The sequence below is a fragment of the Poecile atricapillus genome, chromosome 3 (assembly GCF_030490865.1).
Source record: "Poecile atricapillus isolate bPoeAtr1 chromosome 3, bPoeAtr1.hap1, whole genome shotgun sequence".
Taxonomy (NCBI): Eukaryota; Metazoa; Chordata; class Aves; order Passeriformes; family Paridae; genus Poecile; species Poecile atricapillus.
In genome coordinates, this window is record NC_081251.1 from 29,589,564 (window position 1) to 29,611,768 (window position 22,205).

At 39.7% G+C, this 22,205-nt stretch overlaps 1 protein-coding gene across 1 annotated transcript in view; it reads right to left on the bottom strand.

The window, feature by feature from the left end:
* The window catches only part of COL9A1 (collagen type IX alpha 1 chain), a 62,309-nt gene that overhangs the window by 33,633 nt on the left and 6,471 nt on the right, over positions 1–22,205 (bottom strand). The window contains exons 5-17 of the mRNA XM_058834725.1: positions 19,628–20,024; positions 14,808–14,885; positions 13,980–14,000; positions 12,810–12,884; positions 12,214–12,249; positions 12,042–12,104; positions 10,092–10,145; positions 9,454–9,489; positions 4,464–4,487; positions 4,097–4,150; positions 2,472–2,525; positions 812–844; positions 661–717 (exon numbers count right to left, since the gene is read on the bottom strand). Coding sequence (XP_058690708.1) covers positions 661–717; positions 812–844; positions 2,472–2,525; positions 4,097–4,150; positions 4,464–4,487; positions 9,454–9,489; positions 10,092–10,145; positions 12,042–12,104; positions 12,214–12,249; positions 12,810–12,884; positions 13,980–14,000; positions 14,808–14,885; positions 19,628–20,024 — 982 coding nt within the window. The remainder of the gene's footprint in view (positions 1–660; positions 718–811; positions 845–2,471; positions 2,526–4,096; positions 4,151–4,463; positions 4,488–9,453; positions 9,490–10,091; positions 10,146–12,041; positions 12,105–12,213; positions 12,250–12,809; positions 12,885–13,979; positions 14,001–14,807; positions 14,886–19,627; positions 20,025–22,205) is intronic.

The window sequence follows — 22,205 nt, forward strand, 5'->3', positions numbered from 1 at the left end:
ATACAGTTTTCCAAAACAGACATAGACTGCTGAGAGCTGTCTTGCTGTTCCCTGTCAAACCCCATTCACTACTCCTTCCTCATATGTCTAGAAAACACTATATATTAAGTACCACGCTCAAAATATCTGCTTCTGGATCTAACAAGGCTGCATTTCTAGGCAGGTTAGTCTTATGTTATCCCTAAAAATTTCCTGAGGACAACAGTATTTCTAGAAACCAGCAAAGAATATATTAAAATAAATCTTTGCTAAAATGAGACTCAGAACATGTTAATTTCAATTTAGTATGTTACAGGCCTCCCAGGAAGAGAAAAAGAAGTCAAAAAGATAAAAGATCTGGAATATTCAGGGTTTCTGGAGTCAGACCACAAATGACCCAGGAAGTGAATGAAGTGATCCTTCACATACTTCACATACACTCTCATCCTCTCAGGACCACACATAAATTTTATGAATTTGAAGATTAGAGGAGTAGCAAGAGATTTCAACATCAAGAGATTATTTTGGCAGTCAAGCGTTGAATAACCAAAAGCAACCACACTGGTGCAAGCTTTTTTGAAATTAAGAGCGAAATGGCCTTTTTCAAGTCAGTAATTACCCTCCCTAGTGCCTTGAGACAGCATCTCTGGAAGGAATGCTGGAACAAACAAGTTTCCTTACCTTCATACCCATTAAGCCAGCATGTCCTGGACGGCCAGGTGGACAAGCACTGGGACACTGGAAAAGCATTCACATAGTTACTACCACATGGGCTGAATAAGATTGTCTGAGATTACTTAAAAAGAAATAAAAACATGGGCAATAATCTTACCAACACGTCACCATCTTGCAGGCCAATTGTTCCCTAAATTAAATTAAATTAATCAAAGTCAGCAATACAGAAATCACCAGACATGAGTCATTAGGCAACACAGTGATTAGACAAAACTACTATCTAAACCTGGAATCAGATATACAATCAACCAAAGGAACTCTCACATGAAAAGCCCCTTAAATGTAGAATTTTATTATAGGACTGCAGGTCCTATCCTCTAACTTAGAACAGTTTTTCAAAAACTCCCGAAATATTTCTCTTGCTTTTTAAACTACCTCCAATATACTTTCTGTTAAATATAGAACAAATATCTCCAAACCCCATTAGTTTCCTACAGAAACCAAGGCAATTTCTATAATAAGAATAACTTAGTGCCATTCACCAAAAGATTCAGGTCTTTACAGGGAAAATTATTTTTTGGGGGAAAACAGTCTTCCCAAAAGTATTGGTAGATGACAGTTGCAATAAACTAGACATCAGTGTACAATGAGATGGACTCAGTGGGGGGAAGGCCTTTTCTTATTTTAAATCAAATACTTGATGGAAGCTAACAGGAGGTTTATGAGGCACAACAGGGAGAAAGATTATTTCACAGCAGCAGCTGGATTCTCTGAAACCCTGTGGGAGGGAGCATGCTGTTTCAGAGAAAAGCACAGGAGAGCTTAAGGAATGAGCTCCTTAAAGAATGGTCTTCTTATATGCAGAAGGACTTTTAAAAAGCCAAGAGTATTTGAGTCCATAATGTCATCAACTGGAGTGGGACTGTGGGCTTCAGAAACCTAAAACAGACAAAACCTTAAGGAATAGAAGCACTATACACCACTATTCAGAACTAATTTCCACTTGTTTCCAAACTACTCTTTTCCAATTTATCAATTGTGCTTTTTAAAATGCCTCCATCAATTGTCTGGCAATTTTCATGAAAACAAGAAACATGGCATAAATAAAGCATATGTATGTAGGGTCTGTCCCTAAAGAGTGGGGGGAGGAGGTTCCCAGCAGAGGAACTGTACAGTTTTTAAAAAGGCATTAGCACAACATCCTCCCCAGAAGTTTGCACTTCCCAGCACCCAGACTGAGAGGTGTCTGCCAAACTCTGAATTTTATTTCTCTGGGCAGGTATTTGCCACAAGACAAAGGCATAACACATACCCCTCCTTCCAAGAGATTAAAAAAAGGTAACTGCTCGCCTGGAGAGGCAAAGCATTGATGTAAGGCTTTCTTCTATTCCTTGGAAGTAGCAGATCTGACTGCAAGAAAGACGTTAGAACTCAACCCATCTGGAAGCATACATTTCTGTCTCATAAGCCAAATATTTTTTTCTTCTCCTAACAGAGAAAAGCCCACCTCTACTGAAGTAGTACCAGTGAGGCCCATCAAAGACTACATTTACAGTATTATGATTCACAGGGGAATTTAGAACCTGTGTATTTGCAGTTAACAGAAGTGGGAAGGCATCATGACAGAAGTTAGACCATTTGCATTTCAAACTACATTTTTGTAGCCATAAAAAGTGGAAACTTGCTTTCTAAATGGAAGATCAAAATCTTTCTGATATCCTAAAGTCAGTATTCAGCTGTAGAACTTGGGCCAAAGTTTTGTTCAAGCAGCAGCAACACAAAATTCAGATGTAAACATATTAAACATAATCACTTACTGGAGGACCTGGAGGTCCTGGTAGCCCTGGTGGTCCTCTTTTTCCTGGATCACCCTTAAAAAGGGTAAAATAGTTTAGCTGATTGATAGTAATAATAACAACCAGTCATCACATATTCAGACAACAACAACACAACAGTAGTGAGAAATCAGGTGGCTACAGAAGGACAGAACAGGTAGGCAGTTAAAACATCAACCCACAACACAGCTCCCAGAACAGAATGGGAAAACTATTTTTTTTTAAGTAGAATGGCAGCCATGTTGTGAAATAGGAGTCACAAGAAAACCAAAACATTTTCGCCTGCTTTAGAAATCTGTAACATGTGACCACAGGATGCACTCCTTCTCTATAAATGCTATTAACTTATGAACTAAAGGAATTCTAGTAACTGGCAAAAGTAGGGAAAGGAGAAAATCAGAGCACAAGATGAATTTACCAAGTTAGAATTTTTTCCTGATTGTGAAATTTTGATGCTGAGCACTCTCATAAGTAAAGACAATGTGGAGCCTCTGCAAATTTTTTTTTCTGAAGGTATGTAATTGAAATAAATGTAATAATTAGGCAGAGACTTTCAATTTAATGTTACAATTTCAATATTATGTTTTACATATCATTAAGTCATAAATGCAATAAACAAGATGAATATAGAAAAAATATTAATTAATTCTCAAAACATGAGAGCTATAGAGCCATTCCTTTCCATGCAATGCATAATTACATTGTGGGACTCATTATTATGTGTTATGGGGGCTTAGAATGTAAATGGATTCAGAAGCTGACTGCATTAATGGAGGATAGGCTCACATGCTGTTTTTAAAAATGTATCACAGATGCAATTTCTGATTCAGGCAGTCTCTGAACTACCAACTAACTGCCAGAATGTGTGACAGTAGACAGAAAAATGCCATTTTATAAATATCCTGTACACCTCCCTTGGTATCCAGTCTTGCCCCTCCTACAGACAAGACAGTGGGCTAGATGAATCACCTTCCAAAACAAATTTGCAGTTTTTAATATTCTTTTTCAATTCATTTTTACAACTGCATTAAAAAGTAGGTTTTATTAAACAAAATTTTAATGTTATTTCAGATTTCAAGCAGAAAAGTTGGTTTCAGATTCCATTTCAGTAAAGTATGATGTCAAAATATGATAGTGAACTTGAGTGCACAGTTCAGCAATAAGGTCAATAGATGTAGCCACACTTAAAGCGAGACTGAGGAGAAATACTGAATTTCCATGTTTGCTGGTATTAAAAAAAAAAAAAAAAACAACTAAAAAATCAGTAGTTTAAGTAGTTTAAGTTTACATTTCCTGTATCTCTGTCAGGTCTGCTTTTTGATTTCAGGTTTCCTTGAATAAGAGAAGTAGAGTATGGGACACTCTGAAACATTTTATTCTAATCTGAAAGGTGGCCCTGACTTTGTGCTACTCATTGGTCTTATTGCTGATTGAGTTTCAGACATAACCCCTCTTCTACAGTGATCACTGCAGAGGAATTAAAAAAAAAAAAAACTTTTGAAAATGCTGTGATAGTCCAAATGGAATTTAGATAGTCCATTTTTTTTTTTAAGTACCTTCTAGCAATTGAGTAAATCTGCATTTTCAGCAAACACAGTCGTACTTACAGGTGGACCAGCACGACCTACTTCCCCAGGAAGTCCTGCTGCACCAGCTGGACCCTACAACAACCAAGGTATAAAGTATTTTTATACCATATAATACCTATGTAACAAACATTCATGGCCTGAGAACATGTAATTCCCACAAAAAACAAACTATGCCTCCAGACACCAATGCTCTTGCCCTGCATACCACAGACCTACACAGCCTCAGGGGTAGCTGAAGAAAACACACATAATAGATACAGATCATCAGGGTTAAAACCATCTCTTTTTTCACTGGATTACTTTTAATTACAGTACAATAGCTTTATTCAATATTCAAACAGATTAATTGAAAAGTATATTTATGAATTGTAAAATTGATACTTACAGGTGGTCCAAGAAGCCCCTTGCCCTGTGAAATATGAATAAAAGATCAGAAATATGGGGAGGGTTCCAAACCTAGTAAAGCTGGTCTCCAAGAATAGAGTATTTCAGATTAAAAAGGTGTAAAAAAACCCTCATTTGATTCTGCAAAATCATTTTGAAAACTTGTTTAACTATTGTTAAAATCAATTTTATTATTAGGTAATCAATATCAGTAGAGAAAATTAAATTACTGATTAACTTGCCTTGCAGTATCATTACACATATTTATAAATATATATACTTCCACAAAGGAATGAAGACTTTAAAGGCTTTGTGTTTATGTAATTACAAATACCATGATAAATATATCTATGCTATAATAATTTCCTTATAAAGGTACATTTGAATTTATAATAAAAGTGAACTTTTTTCCCCACAGTGCTTCCCTGAGACCTAAATCCATTAAACTTATGGTTTCTGGTAATCAGAAAGAACACCAAACTTCTCCTGCTTGCATTTTCCATCAGTATAGCTCTGAATCATTTTAATGAGAAATATTCAAGATACAAATGTGTTTCTGTCTATTTGGATTATATACTCCCTCTAAGAAAACAGATCCCTTGTTCTTGCACTATTAAAGTAAATGGAAAATTTTATGGAGAAAGGTATCTGTGATATGTTTGAAACACAAAAATATAAAATCCCAAATATACTTAAATATTCATGAGATTTGACGTAATAAGGCACCTGGGCTGAGTGCGAGTAAAAAGGCCACAGAATATCAATCTGGGCTTGTATTTGCAAGGCTGTTTAGAAAAGTCGGTATAACACAGGGAAAAATTTAAGCATTCATCGGAATCATTACATTTTAACCATTTAATCCACAGAAGAAAGGAAGCTTGCTTAGCCTACGTAATCCCTTTTCTATTGCTTCACACTACTTTGCTACGATTCATCATATTGTGCGTATCTATATTTGATTATACAAATCAAGCTTTCACTGAATCACATTTTCAACAATATAATGTGCCCTGACTCTGGAAGAAAGAAACCACCTGCTTGCAGGTCTCATTGGAGTACCCCTTCCTAACACAGCCCCTAACAGTGGCAGGGAAGGTCAGTGATACCAAAAGAAGCTACAGCTACTGTGTCCAGCCCACACAGTGACTCAGCAGAAGGCTGTCCCCTCCTTTGACTGCTCCCCTGCATCTCCTCACCTTCCCAATTGAGACTGCAAAAAGCAGGGACTCTCCCCCAGCAATCAATGCCTCCTCACACAGCTTCTCCACCCTTCTGCCCATGAACTCCTTACAAGCAGACCAAGTTGCAAGGCTGAGAGCAGCTGCAGGGCAGTTATCAGTAAGGACATAAACAGAGCAGTTCCCAACAAGCTGCCCGTGTTCCTTCCTCTGTGTCCTGAAGAGAAAGTCTCTCCACACAGCTTGGGACCGCAGCCTTACATGCCCAGGTGCTTGCTGCCTGCTATGGGTGCTCATCGGACCCACAGAGCACATGGGGTGCACAGGCCTGGGCAGCAATCCAGAGTCTGTGATCTCCTGCCTCAGGGGCTACCCTGTAATCTGGTAACTAGCCCTGCCATCCACCACAAAAATACACACAGTCCTGCCCATATGCCAAATGTTAAAACCACTAGCAAAATATCAGCTCACAGAAAAGTTAGAGGGAACTAAAAGAGAGAATGGAGTATCAGCCCCAGGTCCATCTACCAGGACAGGTCAGAGACATCAGCATATTTAAATTACTTGAATAAAAAAATTATTCTAATTAATCACAAAAATTCTAAGAACTTTGTAAGTCCATCATTTAAAAGATTATCCACCAAATGAGATGAGACAAAGAGAATAAATTAAAACAAAATTATGAAGCAGGAAAAAACGTGCAAAAAAAGGAGGTGATAACTAAAGATTGCCAAGGTACATTCTGAGGAAGAAAAGCTGACAGAAGCAGAGAAGCAAATGCTGTATATAAAACTTTATGTCCTTAATATTAATTCTTGAAGATATCCAGAAGTCCTAACTTGGCTGATAAATATCACTAGAGGAGCATGAAGAACAGAGATAATAATTTAAATCTAATTAGTGCTGTACCCAAGGCTTCTGATTTTCTGTTTGCACTGAGCATTTTAATAACTTAAGCAAGAGGTTTTGTGAAAAATGAAGTCTTTGGATAACTATCCAGGGACTACTCCACTTGCAAAAAGCCACTGACAATATTCAAAGCAGTGCGTAATTACACCTAAGCACTCAATTAATCATGTAGGCAGTATGCAGATTCATAATTGTGCTCACTATGTTCCTGGTAAATGAGGTTTCATGGATCAAACCAAAGAAGTACAAAGGTTAAACAGCCCCATTACTTCACATTTGTAGTAAGAGCTTCTCCAAAAGTCTCTGAGTCTGAAAATTAGAACCATCGCACTGACACTACCATTCCTACTTGGGGTTTTTTTTGTTTGTTTGTTTTGTTTTCATGGTAAGTGGGTTGTATTGGAGATATACAGGGGGTCTTTTGCTTGTTTTGGTAGAAGGGTTGTGAGATTTGTTGTTGTTAGCTTGGTTTTTCATTTTTGTGGATTTTGTTAGTAGGTATAATCTCACTAAAAGTCTGATGACCAGCACTGGCCATCTTCCAGTAGCTGCAAAACTTTTTCAGCAGCATACAGCCATTCTTCAGGGGGAAAACTGCATTTACACAGGCTTTCCTAGGAGATTTATTTTGATCATTTATCTCTCTATATGGACTCAGCACATATGAGTTAACAACCTTGGAGCTACAAAATCAATCACTAGGCTTCTTCCTAACATGTGAGGTCTAAGGATAAATCTTAATAAATACAAGGGTAATGACATGAATTGACTAAGTATATCCATCTTTTCTCTTCTTTTAAATAAATTGGATTTCCCTTGTCCTCATTATAAATATTCCTGTGGATTCACCTGAAAATACAAGCTTCAGTTGCTTATTAAGCAGAGGCAGTGCAACTCCAAAGGCAATCCCTACTGAGGTTCACTGAAGCGTTATCACCCTAAGACTGAAAGTCTCAGGGCAAACAAAAGCACTCAGCTTTGAACAATGGTCAAAAATCTTACTAGATTTATTGCTTTTACAGTCTCAAAATATGGTGACGAAAGTCCTGCTGCTCTGAAAAGAATCAGCAAGTTGACAAGTTGATCTAGTTTTCTGCTTTCCCAAATTTACTTCTCTACCTCCAAATTGAGATTAACCCTCTTTATACATGTTTTATGCACCCTGATATTAATATCAGGGTCTGATATTAATCATTCTTGTACTATTCTGTAAATGGTGAGCTAAAATCATGTATGTTAACCAAGTATTTCCATAATTCAGTTTTATTTCCCCATTTTTTCCTATCATAGAATAGCCTGGTTTGGAAGGGAAATTAAAGACCACCTAGTTCAAATTGCCATGAGTAGGGACACCTTCCATTAGACCAGGGTACTCAGAGCCTCATCCAACTTGGCCTTAAACACTTCCAAGGATGGGGCGTCCAAATCTTCTCTGGGCAATCTGTTCCAGTGCCTCACCACCCTCACAGCAAAGAATTTCTTCCTAATATCTAATCTAAACCTACCCTCTTTCAGGTTGAAGCCTTGTCCTGCCACCACATGCCCTTGTAAAAAGTCCCTCTTGTAGGGTCCCTTCAGGTACTGGAAAGCTGCAATGAGGTCACCCCCAAGCCATGTCTTTTCTAGGCTGAATAATCACAATTTTCTCAGCCTTTCCTTGCAGGATAGGTGGTCCACCCCTCTAATAATTTTTTTCCCCTATCACCTGAGTAAACAAACCCAAAAGAGTTTAACTACCTCTTCTTTGCAGATAGATGTTGTAATATGCATTACATATTACAATTATTTCCCCATCTAGTTGACATCAAAAACAAAACAAGGAAGAAAAAAAAGAAAAGCACTTCAGTCTACCTAGATCCTACCTCAGTTCCGCCATTTTCTGTGACTAAATTTAACTAATTTAACTCACATATTGAGCCTACAGAGAAGCCAGCCATTATGTTACCTATTTTCCAAATTTTCAGGTAAGAATGAGCATCCAGGGAAATTAAAGTGTCCACAGAGTGATTCCTCTTGAGTTTGAACATGTCTATAATGTCACACCTTCAAGAATAACTTCAAAATTTTCTCTCTGGCCAACTATCATGATACTTGTTAAATATAAATTTAAGGAGAATTAATAGGAAAAGGTCAAAAATACAAATACACAAGGAGTGTTGTACTAGAACACCATACTCTTCTATTTAATTTAAATAATTTCTCCAAATTTAATCTAATTTTTAATTAAATTTCAATTATATGCAGTCGTATTATAATTTATTCTAGTTATCTTGTTCCATTAATCATCTTCCTTGAGGTTTTTTCCTAAGCTAAATTCCTACATGCCAACCATCATTCACTTCTTCTACCAGCAAAACTCCTAAAAGTCACAATTCTTTTCAGCCCCTAAAAATGGATGTTAGATCCATCTGCATACCAACTGAACAGTACTCTTTGCATATCCTCTCTCATATTTTGGCCTGTTTTCATACAAAACTGCAAAACAGCACAAGGAGTCTCACAGAATTTGCACTTCAGTGATGACATTTAAACACATGGCAAAAAAAGTTGAAAACAGGAATAACTGTAGACTCCTATATGCGAATGAAACATGGGCTCTCTCATATCCATAGCATTTTCACAAAGAGATGGAAAAGAATGGTGTAAATCCAAAACTTGGAACTACATCACACATGCTCCTTTATTTTCTACGGCATACAAACCAAACATAACCTTCCAGTAATATTTGCACACTTAGATATAAAGACAAAATGGTTCCTTAAAGTACCACTTTTGTAACTTATAAGTTCTTTGAAACCTCAGAAATAGTTTTGGGGTTTTCTTCACTATGTTTAGTGGTAAGAAGTCTTCATAATAATACTTAAGGTGTAAAAATCCTCCTTGTATGCTAAATGCACTACTTACTGGAAGTCCACGAGCACCTGGCAGTCCTGGCTCCCCCTTTAAAAGATAAAAAATGAGTTTTTAGGAGGCATTAGCATCAAGTTTTGCAAACAATATACAGGAAGATGTTCTCTCACCTTTTGGAGGGCATCATTTAGTGGACATAGTCTGCAAGTATTATTCACTTCATTAATGCTATGCTGGTTTCAGTAAGACTTGATAAAAAGGAGAGACCTTCTCAGTATTAAAATGCTACAGCCTCTGGCCTTTTATTCCCCCACCCCCCCAGAAACTCAAGCATGCTTGTAACTGACTTCTGATTTATACTTTGTTTGATGATGATGATGCAGTCAGGTTCCACAGTTCTGGTTCCCACTGCATATTACAACGACACAATTGCAATACCAGATGGAAAGGGCCTCAACTTTACTGAAGATGCTCAGCCTTAATGTCAACAACGTAATGCCAGCCACCATTCCTTCCTGCTGGCTGTGGGAATGGAAGCTTCTTTGTGCTGTGTGAAAAAGGGCCAGTACATATGTAGTCTATAGGTATCCTAGGATTGTAAGAAAGGCTGCAGCATCTTATTAGTCACATAGAGACAAACAAAAATGCTGCTTTAAAAAAATCCATCATTTCATGCATAATTTTGTTCCTACCTTCTGTCCTTTTGGTCCTGGGGCTCCCCGTGAGCCATCAGGTCCTGTGAATCCCTTTGGAAGTAAGATATACAATGTTAATGCAAGGGTTATGTGTTTTTTCTTAATCACAACAGAAAACGTTATAAAACATAGAGAAACAAAGCTATTAAATGAAATTAGTAACTGCAGGAGACTTGCAATCTAAGTATTTATTTAGTTGTACAGATAGAACTGCACAAGTTGAAAGTACTAGCTTCTGGTGACAAACATCAGTGCCTGTGACATGTATCTTCAAGAATTATTTAGTTAAATCACAATTAAATTAACCATTTGATCTCACATGATCCTATTTCCTCTTAATGGGAGATTACTGAATTTATTTCATGGCCAAGGTTAAGAACAAAAACTCTCAATGTTGTCCATGTCAGATAAGAATTTCATTGACAACACCACCACAAAATAAAAAAAAACCAGAAAGCTGCCAGGCTGAATTTAAATCAACCTTTTCAATTTGTCTATCTGCCTAAAATCAGAAACTAAACATGATATTATAACCAGGAATTAATTTTGAGTTCTTATTTTTCCTTTTGTTTCATTTTATAGTCAGCTTATATGGCTTAGAAATTTCCAGATATCCAGAAGAGCTTTCCTTTTACATTTATCTAATACTTTTATTTTTTTGGTACGCTTCCAGCAATTCACTGTTCACACAATTGTTCCAACAATTTGATTTTGAAAGCTTACATGATCATTACAAGCAATTACTGTACAGTACCTTTTTACAGTCTATTAAACTTGACACTGAAATAATTTTTGACATAAAATGAGATTTAAATAGTCAGAACTGCCTCACCAATTAAACACAGAAGGTACTATAAATCTAATTAAACCAGTTAAAAGTTGAACACAAAGTGGAAGCACAATAAGGTCTCACTCTTCTTCTTTGAGTAAAAATAAAAAAGTTTCAATATTTCAAAAGATTGTACTGTGGTATTACATTTCTACTCATCTACTAATATATATGGAACTATATAAGTGTGAACAGATACCAAAAGCTGAGATGAGTTTAGTGTGTTCCGTTTCATGGGACTGTATTCCCATGAATTTTGGCAAGGAAAATAAAACTATGCCTTAAGTCAAAATTGTAAGAGGCGATGATTTTTAAAGATCTGCTTATAAGGTTTTGGCATGTACAAATGGGTTGTGGGCCTGTACTGTTTTTAGGGAAAAGTGAAGTGGTATGAGATGTCACTCACAAAGTCCATTTCCTCTTACAGGTATGAAATTGGAACTGTTTCATTAAAGATTCTTCCAGCTCCATATCCACTAAATCTCTTCCCAAAAGCAAATCAAATATTAACCTCTAACAGCAGTGCAACATTAAATAGATACTAGGCTTTTTCATTTATATAATTTGCAATACTCTCTAACACACTGTTTATGGTATATAATCTTCATTTTTGGCATTTTAGATTTTTAAAATTTAAAAGCTTATGTAAATTAAACATAAGCTTGCCTACTTCTTGGCCTAACATCTAAGTACTAATGCAGCAATCTTGCTTCGTAACACAAAATGCTTTCTAACAGAGCTCTCAAGAGAGAAATATGAAGTTTCCCAAAAATTTGAAGGCATTTTTATTGACGCATATTTATTCCAGAGACATGACTTAACAGGCCATCAACACTAGATGATGTTGAAACTTTGATCTTCTCTACTATTTTCTGCAGGATGGGAAGATGCATCAGCACACCCTCCTCATGCACTCTCTGCCCTGCTCTGCGACCAGAGATGGCTTCCAGAGCCACAGCGTGAGTGATCCTTGAGACTACAGCCCAGCGCCCTCTCCGGGGCTGGGTGGCAACACCGACAGTCCTTGTGCTTTATCTCTTTATTCTTGGGGAAAATTTAAAAAAAAAAAAAAATTGGGGGGTGGGGGAGAGGAATTTTAGAAAATCAAGTGTACTCACATCAGCTCCCGGCTCTCCAGGCAACCCAGGGGATCCTGGCTTGCCTGCATCCCCATCTGGACCCTTCAGGATTTAAATGGACAGTTAAGCATGTTTCACAGGGGGAAGCAGAAGCAAAACTCAAAACATCTTCTCCCACAGAAACAAATGAAAAGTAGTTGAAATGACTTACCGGTGGACCAGGGGGGCCCTTTGGGCCTCTCTCCCCCTACCAAGATATGAAAAAGAAGGTATTAGTCAGAATTGCAATAATCTTTTATGGTTCTTCATGAAAATCACTGATTTACAGATTATCAGAAATAATCCTGAACTGACTCTTATTGTAGAAAATAAATACTAAATCCACATAATTTCTACTACAGACTATCAGAAATCATCACAGAAACTTCTGACAGGAATCAAGGAAACACACATAGTAGCTCCAATCAAGAATAAGACCACAAATCCTTAACAGGATTCAGTATGAATGATTCTATGTAATCCCTTTTGAGATTAGATTTATAAAACCTCTACGCCCCATTAATGGCAGATAACCACAGCATATGATGCTGATTACATAAAATAAATAATCCTGAGTTTTCTATACCAAAGATAATCTGAAAATCTGCTTTCTCCCCTCACTCCAGCCCACCACAGAGCATGCGACCCATCAATTCCTTCACATATCTGCAGCCAAACTCAAATTCCTGAAGATCAAAGGCTGACAGACAGCACAGATACACCTGGAGGCATTTCCTATTTCCTAGACAGGGCATGGGAAACACTTACATCAATGCCATCAATACCGGGAACTCCTGGTGGCCCTGGTGGACCTGGGGGGCCTGGTGGACCAGGGGGGCCTCTCTGACAAGGAGTGAAAAAAAAGGAGCAATTAGAGCCTGACAAACCACAGAGCCATTCTGGGGGGATCAGCAAGTTAGAGGCTGTGGGTTAGTCAGGAGGTCACAGCTGTGACAATGACCTGCATCCTCACCCCATGTATATCACACGTATACCCTATTTTGACTGTCACTATGAGGATTTGCAACACTGCCCTCACCTAAGGAACGGGGAAGGTGTTAAACCTCCCTCCCTGGGCCCAGCCACTGTGACCACAATGCTGGCAGGGCCAGGTGGGCTCTGCTCCCCACCCAGCAGGACATGAATGCCACATGGCAATGACAGGGTGGCAGAAATAAAAGTGATATTTGAGAGTCAAAAACCAAAATTCACTACATGAATTGCTCTTTCTGCCAACACAAGGGAGACAGTCTTCCTGAGAGTTCATACAAGCGAAGAAAATTCAAAACAACCCTTTCCCTGCTTCACTGACAAGCTCAGCAGTTTCCCCTGGTTCCTCAGGATTACATTAAGATCTACAGAGCACTTTCTCAAAGCGCCGGGCTCCCGAGGGGAGGTAGCAGGCGCCGCCAGCCTGTGGAAATCAGGGAAAGGCTGCTACAGGTCTCCGTGCCTATAATGGGGGGCTCTGTTCTCCTCGGAGTGCGCTCTGCCCGCGGCCCCACAACGGGACTCTCTGTGAGCAGAAGACTGCCCCAGGCCCTGAGCCTGGTCCCTTGGTTCGCACGGCACTGCGGCTCTGGACACATTTCCTCCACACAAGAGAGTTCCCAGAAATGTTCCCCCGGCAGTGGCTGCATGTGGAGCTCAAGCCCCGCCGGTGCAGCCCGCCGTGCGCTCACCAGGTGGGCACACCGGCGGCACCGCTGCCCTGCGGCCAGCTCGCCTCGGCCGTGGCACCCGCAGCTAGCGGGGATCCGGGACGGACAGACAGACAGAGAGACGCCGGGACGGACAGACAGACAGCCTCCGGGACAGACAGACAGACAGCCTCCGGGACAGACAGACAGCCTCCGGAGAGACAGGGCACTGCAGAGCAAGCAGCCTTCGGTCCCTCTGCACCAGCACCCCGAGCTCCGGCCGCTCCCTCGCACTTACCTCGACTCCCGTCTGGGTTACCTGCGAGGGAGAAAAAAAACAGCAAACCAGAGTCAAAGTCAGAACAAACTCACTTGAGCCAGGCCGAGGCAGAGCGCCTGCAGGAAAAGCCCCAGGGGCAGGAGGCGCCGGGCCATGGATGGAGGGAGCAGCCTGCGGCTGCCGGGGCAGGCGGGGAAAGGTGAGCGCGGCCGGAGCCCCTCCCGGCTCGGCCCGGCCCTGGGCAGGGTCGCGGGGATTGGAGGAAGGCTGGCGGCCGGGCAGGCGAGGACGGAGTGCCAGCAGAGCCTTAACCCTTTGCCCTGCTCTTGTCGGGCCGGACCCCGAGCCCGCGGGTGTCCCCCGGCCAGGCTCCCGGTGCCGGGCGGGGCGTCAGCGACAGCCCCTCTGCCCGCGGGGCACAGCGCCCACAGGGGCCCCAGGCAAGCAGCCCGCCCGCGGCGAGGCAGACAGCAGGTCACGGAAGGGTTAAAATGAGGCGGCGGCGGCTGCTCTGGGGAGTTGGATTTCTAAAAGCATCGAATACCAGGCAGGTATGGTAAAAAAGAGCATCACCGGCCAGGAAGGGGTAGAAAAAATGAGGCTCCCGTGGGCTGCAGCGGCGGGAGGGACGGGAACGGACAGGACAGGGCAGGACAGGGCAGGACAGGGCAGGACAGGATAGGATAGGATAGGACAGGGCAGGACAGGGCAGGACAGGGCAGGACAGGATAGGATAGGATAGGACAGGGCAGGACAGGGCAGGACAGGACAGGGCAGGACAGGACAGGGCAGGACAGGGCAGGACAGGACAGGGCAGGACAGGGCAGGATAGGACAGGTCTCTCACCCGAGCCGGCAGCTCGCCGCAGCCTTCGCGCTGGGGTCTCAGGGGGTCGCAGTGGATCACCATCCACTGGATCTCGAACTGGTAAAGGAGGAAAGATCATGTTAATTCGGGTCAGGGGTCAGACACTGTAAGAGGTGGAATACTGGCTCTCTACACAGAGGGTTAAACGCTAGATATTTAATGTCAATAGCTACAGGTGGAGCAGCGCTTCGCCCTGCATTCCCTTAACCCTACCTGTGGAGGTTTTTTAAAGAGGGGGCATAAGTCGGCCGAGGTGTTGCCACTTCTAAAATACTCTTTATCGCATCTCTGCTGTTCTGTTTGCTTTGCAGTCACCAGTTTCCAGAGTGCTGAGACTGGAGCACAACAGAAACAGTACCCTAGTTCGTTTTACCTGTTAAATGACACCACCATCCGTGAGCCAAGTTTTTCCCCCCTTTATCCAGTTCTCATTTTCAAACCTTCATAATAATAGCCAATTGAGTGCTATAATATACATATAAAAGAACTAATTTAATACTACAAGGCAGGCACACCACAGCAACAGCCCAAACAGGAGTAAGTTGTCAACATTATCCTCACACTAAATTCAAAACACAGCAGTGTACCAGCTGTGAAAAGAAGAAAGCTAACTCTGTCTGCCTTGAGGCTATATAAAACAAAAGCTGATAGAAAACTTCTCTAACTCTTTTTTAAAATGAAAAATAAAACTCTTCTGGTGGCAAGGTAGTAAAAGATACAACTGGCTTCCCATTGATTTAGGAGAGGTGAGAGAAGGGCAAATATATTCTAGCCTTGCTGTCAAGGCATCTTTTCCCTTGCCAGAGTTTCACGATGACCTTGTTGATTATGTTAAGCTGATTTAAAGGATGCCACGATTTTGAAGACATCTCATGTAGGCATTCTACTGATATCAATATACAGTGTTATTAAGGATTAAGCACAGTCACAAAGTTCTCAGAAATTAACCTCAGATAATTTAGGAGTAATCATAAAGCAAAGGTATTAAAATGTAACCTTTTAAACCCAAAGGTTTTGCCTAAGGTACAGCTTATTTTCTTCACAGTAGCTGGTATGGATCCATGTTTTGGATTTGTGCAGGGAGCAGAGTTGATAGCAAAGGGATGATTTTGTTATTGTTGAGCAGTGCTTGGACACAGTCAAGCTTTTCTCCTCCTTACCCCCACCCCATCAGCAAGGAGGCTGGGGGTGCACAAGGACTTGGGAGGTGACACAGCCAGCATAGCTCATCCCGGACCATACAATGTCATGCTCAGAATATAAAGCTGGCAGAAGAAGGAAAGGGCAGGGGGGGAGTTTGAAGTCTTCCCAAGTCTTTGTCTACTCTTTGTCTTCCCAAGTCACTTATACATGTGATGGAGCCCTGCCTTCCTGGAGATGGCTGAACACCTGCCTGCCATTGGAAAGTGGTGAATTAATTCCTTGTTTTGCTTTGCTTGTGTGCATGGCTTCAGCTTTACCTATTAAAGTGTCCTTATCTCAATCCACAAGTTTCCTTACTTTTACTTTTCCAATTCTCATCCCACCATGGGTTAGAGTGAGCAAGTGGCTGTGTGGAGCTTAGTTGCTATCTGGAGTTAAACTACAGAGAATATTTAAGACCCATAGGTCAGTATTCCTGACATATATTTTGCAGGTTTCCTACAGGATATCTGTTTCATCTTAATTTCTTAGTCAGCACATATACAATTAACTGTGTCTGACTGCTGACTGTTTTGTCCTCTTAAGTTCTACAGAAATTCCTGCAAATGCCCACCATCGTTGCACATCTCAATATCAACCACATAATTCAGTTGCCTTATTAGTGTGTTAGTTGAGAGAGGTGAAGGTTAGGTAAAATGCAAACAAGACCTAAATATGTAGGGTAGTGTTTTCAGTATAAAATCAGCCACAGGGGTGCATTTAGTACCATAGGCTTTAAGGAAAACTGTGACCCTCAGGGCACAGTTGTAGGTCTCCTCTAGGAAATCTGGCTCCCTGAACCCCACTGGGCTATTGCTGGCTTGGTGATGATCCAGGGGAAGTCATCCCTCCTGGGGAAGTATAACTCAGCTAAGCAATTTTAAGCAATGTGGAGATTTTCTACAATACTTTGTCAAGAATATCTCTGTTTCTTCTAAGAGAGGTCTGTTGTCAACTGTTTGTACATTTGTAAAGTGACCAAGAATAAACTACATATTTTTCAATGCATCTCGTTCCAGAGCTATATTAAACATTTTATCCATTTTTCGACATCTCTGGTACAGATAGTTTTTAGAACTTCATTTTCCTTGCACCTTTTGTTTAAAGCCTTTGAACATTACAGTCAATTCCAGTGTTATTTGGCTTTCCATAGATATGGTTCAGCCTTCTGAATGTGAGATTTCACAGGGTGAAAAAAAAACCAAGATGTGACTTTTTACAGTACACAGACACAATCTGTTCTATGGTGTAAATTAATCCCTGTTAAATAAATATTGACAAGCAGCTTCCTCTTAGGTGTTTCAAGTCATGTAGCTTCCCTGAGCTAGTTAGCATCATTAAATGTCAATTAAATAATGACCAAGAGTCACTTCTAGAAAAGTGTTTAGTGTCTATTATGAAAAAACCATGCTAATGCTTCTGAAATCACAGGAATTAAGCCAATTATGTTATCTCACAGAAGTTAAAATTTGAGCAGTAAATGTAAAAAGATGCAGTTTCTAGAGGAACTGTATCTATTATTCTCATAGGCAGTCATAGTAATAACAAGCAATAAAGAATCCCTCTTAAAATTATATGTATTACAGTGCACCTCTGAGAAGTTGACCTATTCTGCAAGATAAATAGGGCCCTCACCAGAACGCTGCAAAAAAGGATAGGAAACACATAATTTATGTCCTTTTAAAATTCTACCACTGGAAGTAATATACTTTAACAATGCCTGAGAGTAAATAAAAAGCTGTGCCTAGAGGATATTAAATAACCAAGACTGTTGAGATATTTAAACTTATAGTCAAGCAAGTTAAAGACTAGAATAGTCCCAAACACAGATTTATTTAGACAATTTAAAGATAAAGAAAGTACACCAGCTAAAACAGAAATTTCTGCAATATAAATAGACATTTTAAAATTACTAGTCCGTCTGATTATGTAATTCCTTTATCATCATTTCAGAGGATATGGGGTTCCTAAATCTACATTATTGTAATATCAGGTCAAACGACTACCATTGCCTTTTTGGGCTTCCCAGCACAGGCCATGCAATTCAATCCAGTGAGTCCTAAGTCAGTTCTGTCCAAAATAAAGTGTATTATTTTTAGACATCCAAACTCAGTTTAATAATATAGAGTCATGTATACTTTCTGTCTTCCCTGATAATTTGTTCTGGTGCTTCATTTTTCTTTTTGTCAAGAAGTGTGTTTTATACTCTTGTTTTAAAACCTATATCATGCAGAGATTTTACTTTTTTTCATAAAACATACTTTACATGACCAAATCTTCTCAGACACATGCTAAAGTTACAAACAAATATTTTGCATTATAAATGGTGAATTATAAAAATTAATTCCATTTTTTGTTTTATCCATAAAGGAGGTTGTCTTATAATTACCATAGCCCTACACTGGTGCCTAAAGATGTACAGTCTTAAACACAGGCAAGGCAGAACTCAGTGCCAGTCACTTTTCCCCACCAAAGGACTGAAGAGCCCTGGGTGATCAATGTTGCTCATTTGCATACCTTGCTGTAAAGAGCAAGTCTGTGCAAAACACAGGCTGGAGAGGAAAGAGGATAAGATTCCAAATTGCTCTTCTGCTTTTCCTCATTTCTTTAATCCTGGCCAAAGGTCAGTCAGAGTACCAACAGAAGGCCAAGGTGCCCTTGATACCACATCTCTCTCCTCATTTGTCAGCTGCCATTTGGAATCTCTACTTCAACACGCAAAGGAACCCTCCTCATTTTTAAAGGGAGTCTGACTTGAGGGCACAGTTTGCTCTACCAGGTGCTGTAAAATTATTGCATTAATACCTGTAGCTTTCTCTGCATTTAATCCATCTTTCCAAAGAGGAAAACAACATTGGCATAGAATTTTTTTTATCCTACTAACATGCATAGAGTGTATGTAATGTGTAATGTTTTCATCATCCCACCTATCCATCAGTATCGCTCAGAGAAGTTAACAAAGCTAAGATACATATGCTAATTTGTAATATGCTAATTGCCACATTATCAGCTCCAGCTGATTATTTTTTTATGACATTTTCAATGACTAACTCTTGTTTTCAACAGAATTATTATAAATTTTCAGCTATTGAAATTTCCTAACCCACATCTCTCACAGCGTGCAGCAGCGACATACATCCCTTCAGACACATGGGGCAGCTTTCTGCTGGCATTCTCATGTAAAACTGATTTCAATCCAGTGCAATACAGCAACTAAACCTACAGAGGTGCTGAGACATGAGATGCTTCTTTTGTTGCAATATTTTCCCTTTCAGATGTACACAACATTTATTAACCTTTGTCCACATTTTTTTGCAAACAGTGGGAGATATAGTTTAAAATTATGTCTCACTTCACTCTTTTACTCCAAAGTTGTTTTAATAAGTACAGGGATGTCTAAGAATTTTCATTATTGAAATTTAGACATAGCCTGTGTCATCTCTTAACTTACAAGGTATAAGTGCAAAATTAAAAAAACACAGCTAGTACTTACCTGCCAAGGAGTTACTTTCTGCCATTTCTGCTTTCAGAGATAATTCAAACATGCATTCCACAAAACAAAACTCCATATTTAATGTCAAGCACTTTTTGAAGAAATAAAAGATTTTGAAACTTACCGGAACTGAAATCTGAGGATTATTTTTAAGTTTTCCAAGCACAGCAAAGCCATCAGTGTTGATTTTCCCTTTTGGTTTTATGTTTAAGGATTCTATTTTAATACAGTCAATAAAAAGTGTGACACTGTTTGCTTCCACAATAATCATAAGCTTGTGCCATTGGGAGTCAAACAAAAAAGGCAAATGTAAAAATGATGCTGTTTGGTGCTTTCCATCTGCTCCTTTATAAGAAAACTCAACGCTTTTCATTTGACCATTGAGATTCACTCCAGCTTGTTCTTTTCCTGAAGAATCCTGAATCTGCCAAATAGTCCAGTATTTCTGAAGTGTGGCCCCAGTCATCCGAAAAGTAGTTAGAAAGGAATATTCATCAGGCAATCCGTTGGAATATATGGCACTGTGTAGAATTAAAATACAGCACATTTGTTCTCTATTTGTTCTGAAAACTACACATACCACCAGAGAGAAGAAGAAACCATTACTCAGTGGAACCACATCTTAACCATCCTTGTATCAGTGCACTTCTGCATGCTGAGCCTCAAAACAAGGTGTTACTAACAGCAAAAGAACTGGTTCAGAAATGTGGGTTCTTCCAGTGTTTTATAATTTTTATAACCCATTCTAAGAATAAGGGATGGAGCAACAAGTAACCCCTACTTCAGATATAGAAAATATATCCTACAATTATCCTATTTCCCACTATTAGACTTACAAAATCATAGTAGGACTTTAAAATGACCAGGGAGAAAGTGAAGATCTGATGCGATTTTGAAGGCATAAGAATGTCTTTTGCAAATGCATTTTCTTGTTCAGCCTGCCAATAACCCTTTTGTTAAGGTATAAGCTATCACTTTAGCAGAAATCATTGACAAATATGTGGTGAGAACCCACACTCAAAGTGTATTATGTCCTGTGACATTCAACCACAAGACTACAAGTAGCAGGGAACAGATTTGCCGTATATAAAACATCTCATATTTTAGCACCTCCTGCAAGGTGAGATTTGAAAACACAGGTAACACTGGCTGTGTCACTGTGCTAAACAGTAATGTCATTTTTTATTTCAAATGTATCACTGAATCCAGTATAATATATAAGAAATAGGTCTTTCCATATTTATTCCATGGATCATAAAACTCTATTGTTATAGCCAGTTGACATCAATACATCATTTGCCATTTACCTACATTTAAGAATAAGTTTGAATAATTTTTTTAAGCATGAAGATATGCAGAGCTATTTTGTCCCAGCTTTCATTAGAATAACTTCTCAAACAAGTAGACATTTTGAACAAAGATGATTTTTGAGTGGCAGATCAACCCTATCTCAGCAGCTATTTAGACAGCATTAGTGAATCTCAGGATTAGGCTGGGGGAGGGGGGGAAGCAGAAAAATTGTGTAAGTCAGCTCTCATTCTGTATGCTCAATGATACTGATTTAGAAAGTGAGTACTTCCAGAAACAATCTCTCTAGCTGTAGTGCAGCTGTGTTCCAGCAGGCAGCGACACAGCCTCAGCAGATTTCAGCAAGGACACGGCATGCCTGGCAGCGGCAGCAGCTTCCTCTTACGAATAAAGTACCCGCACTGCTGGTATTTCTCCTTTTCCCCACGAGCCTTTGAATACACCTGAGAGCTGGGGTATAAGGAAGGGGAACGTTTAGCTGAAAAGTTTAGCTCATTATATAAGGCGTGGAGATACACAAATTTGGAAGAGGGTTCCTTGCCAGTATCTTTAATCTGTCTGTGCTTTGCTCTGAATCGCTTCCTGACTGAGGATGAAGTAGTCTGCTCCACCTGGTTTTGTTTAATAGGATTTTATCTAACTCGTTGTGTTCTGCCATCATTTATTTTCTGTTTGTATCTTTCCATCTCAGATGCAAACATCAACATCTGGATATTGTAGCTTTCTCTCAGTTCTGAGCCCTTTGCAGTGTTTACTGTCCCCCATCCCTCCCTGTGTTAGGTTTCTGGCCTATACAATGAGCATATATATTATTTTCTGCTCCAGGAAGATAATTCTTCTCTCTATCCAGGCATACCTTCACTCTCACTGAGCTTCTGATCGAATTCACCACATCCTTTATGGCCCTTTGTGTCTTTCCTCTATAGTATCTCTTTTAAAAGTATTTCAATCCTCTACTGCTAAAACTTGACTCAGCTGGGTCATTTATCTCTTCAGTTACTGAATCTCATTTGTTCTTGCAGGAGAGCTGGTTTTTCTACTACCGCACTGAAGGTGGTATTGTTAGGTAATCTTTAAATAGCCTCCTTGTGAGATTCAGCTTTCTCTCTTAAGTTCAATGACTCCAGGGTGTCTGATACACTGAGCCTAAAAGAAGCAGTCCTCTGTCAAGAGGTTTTTTTTTTATTTGTGTGCACTGCTAAGTTTTGCTGTCATGCCAATACTCTTTAACTATCACACACATTCTCATCCAACCTCAGTTGACACAACTATACTGCCAAAAAGCCAAAACAACAAAAGAAACAAAAAAACCCTAGTATTTGAACATACTTTTTGATTAGAATATTGTTTATACCAGATTGGCAAATTAATTCTTTATACCATAATTAGCTACA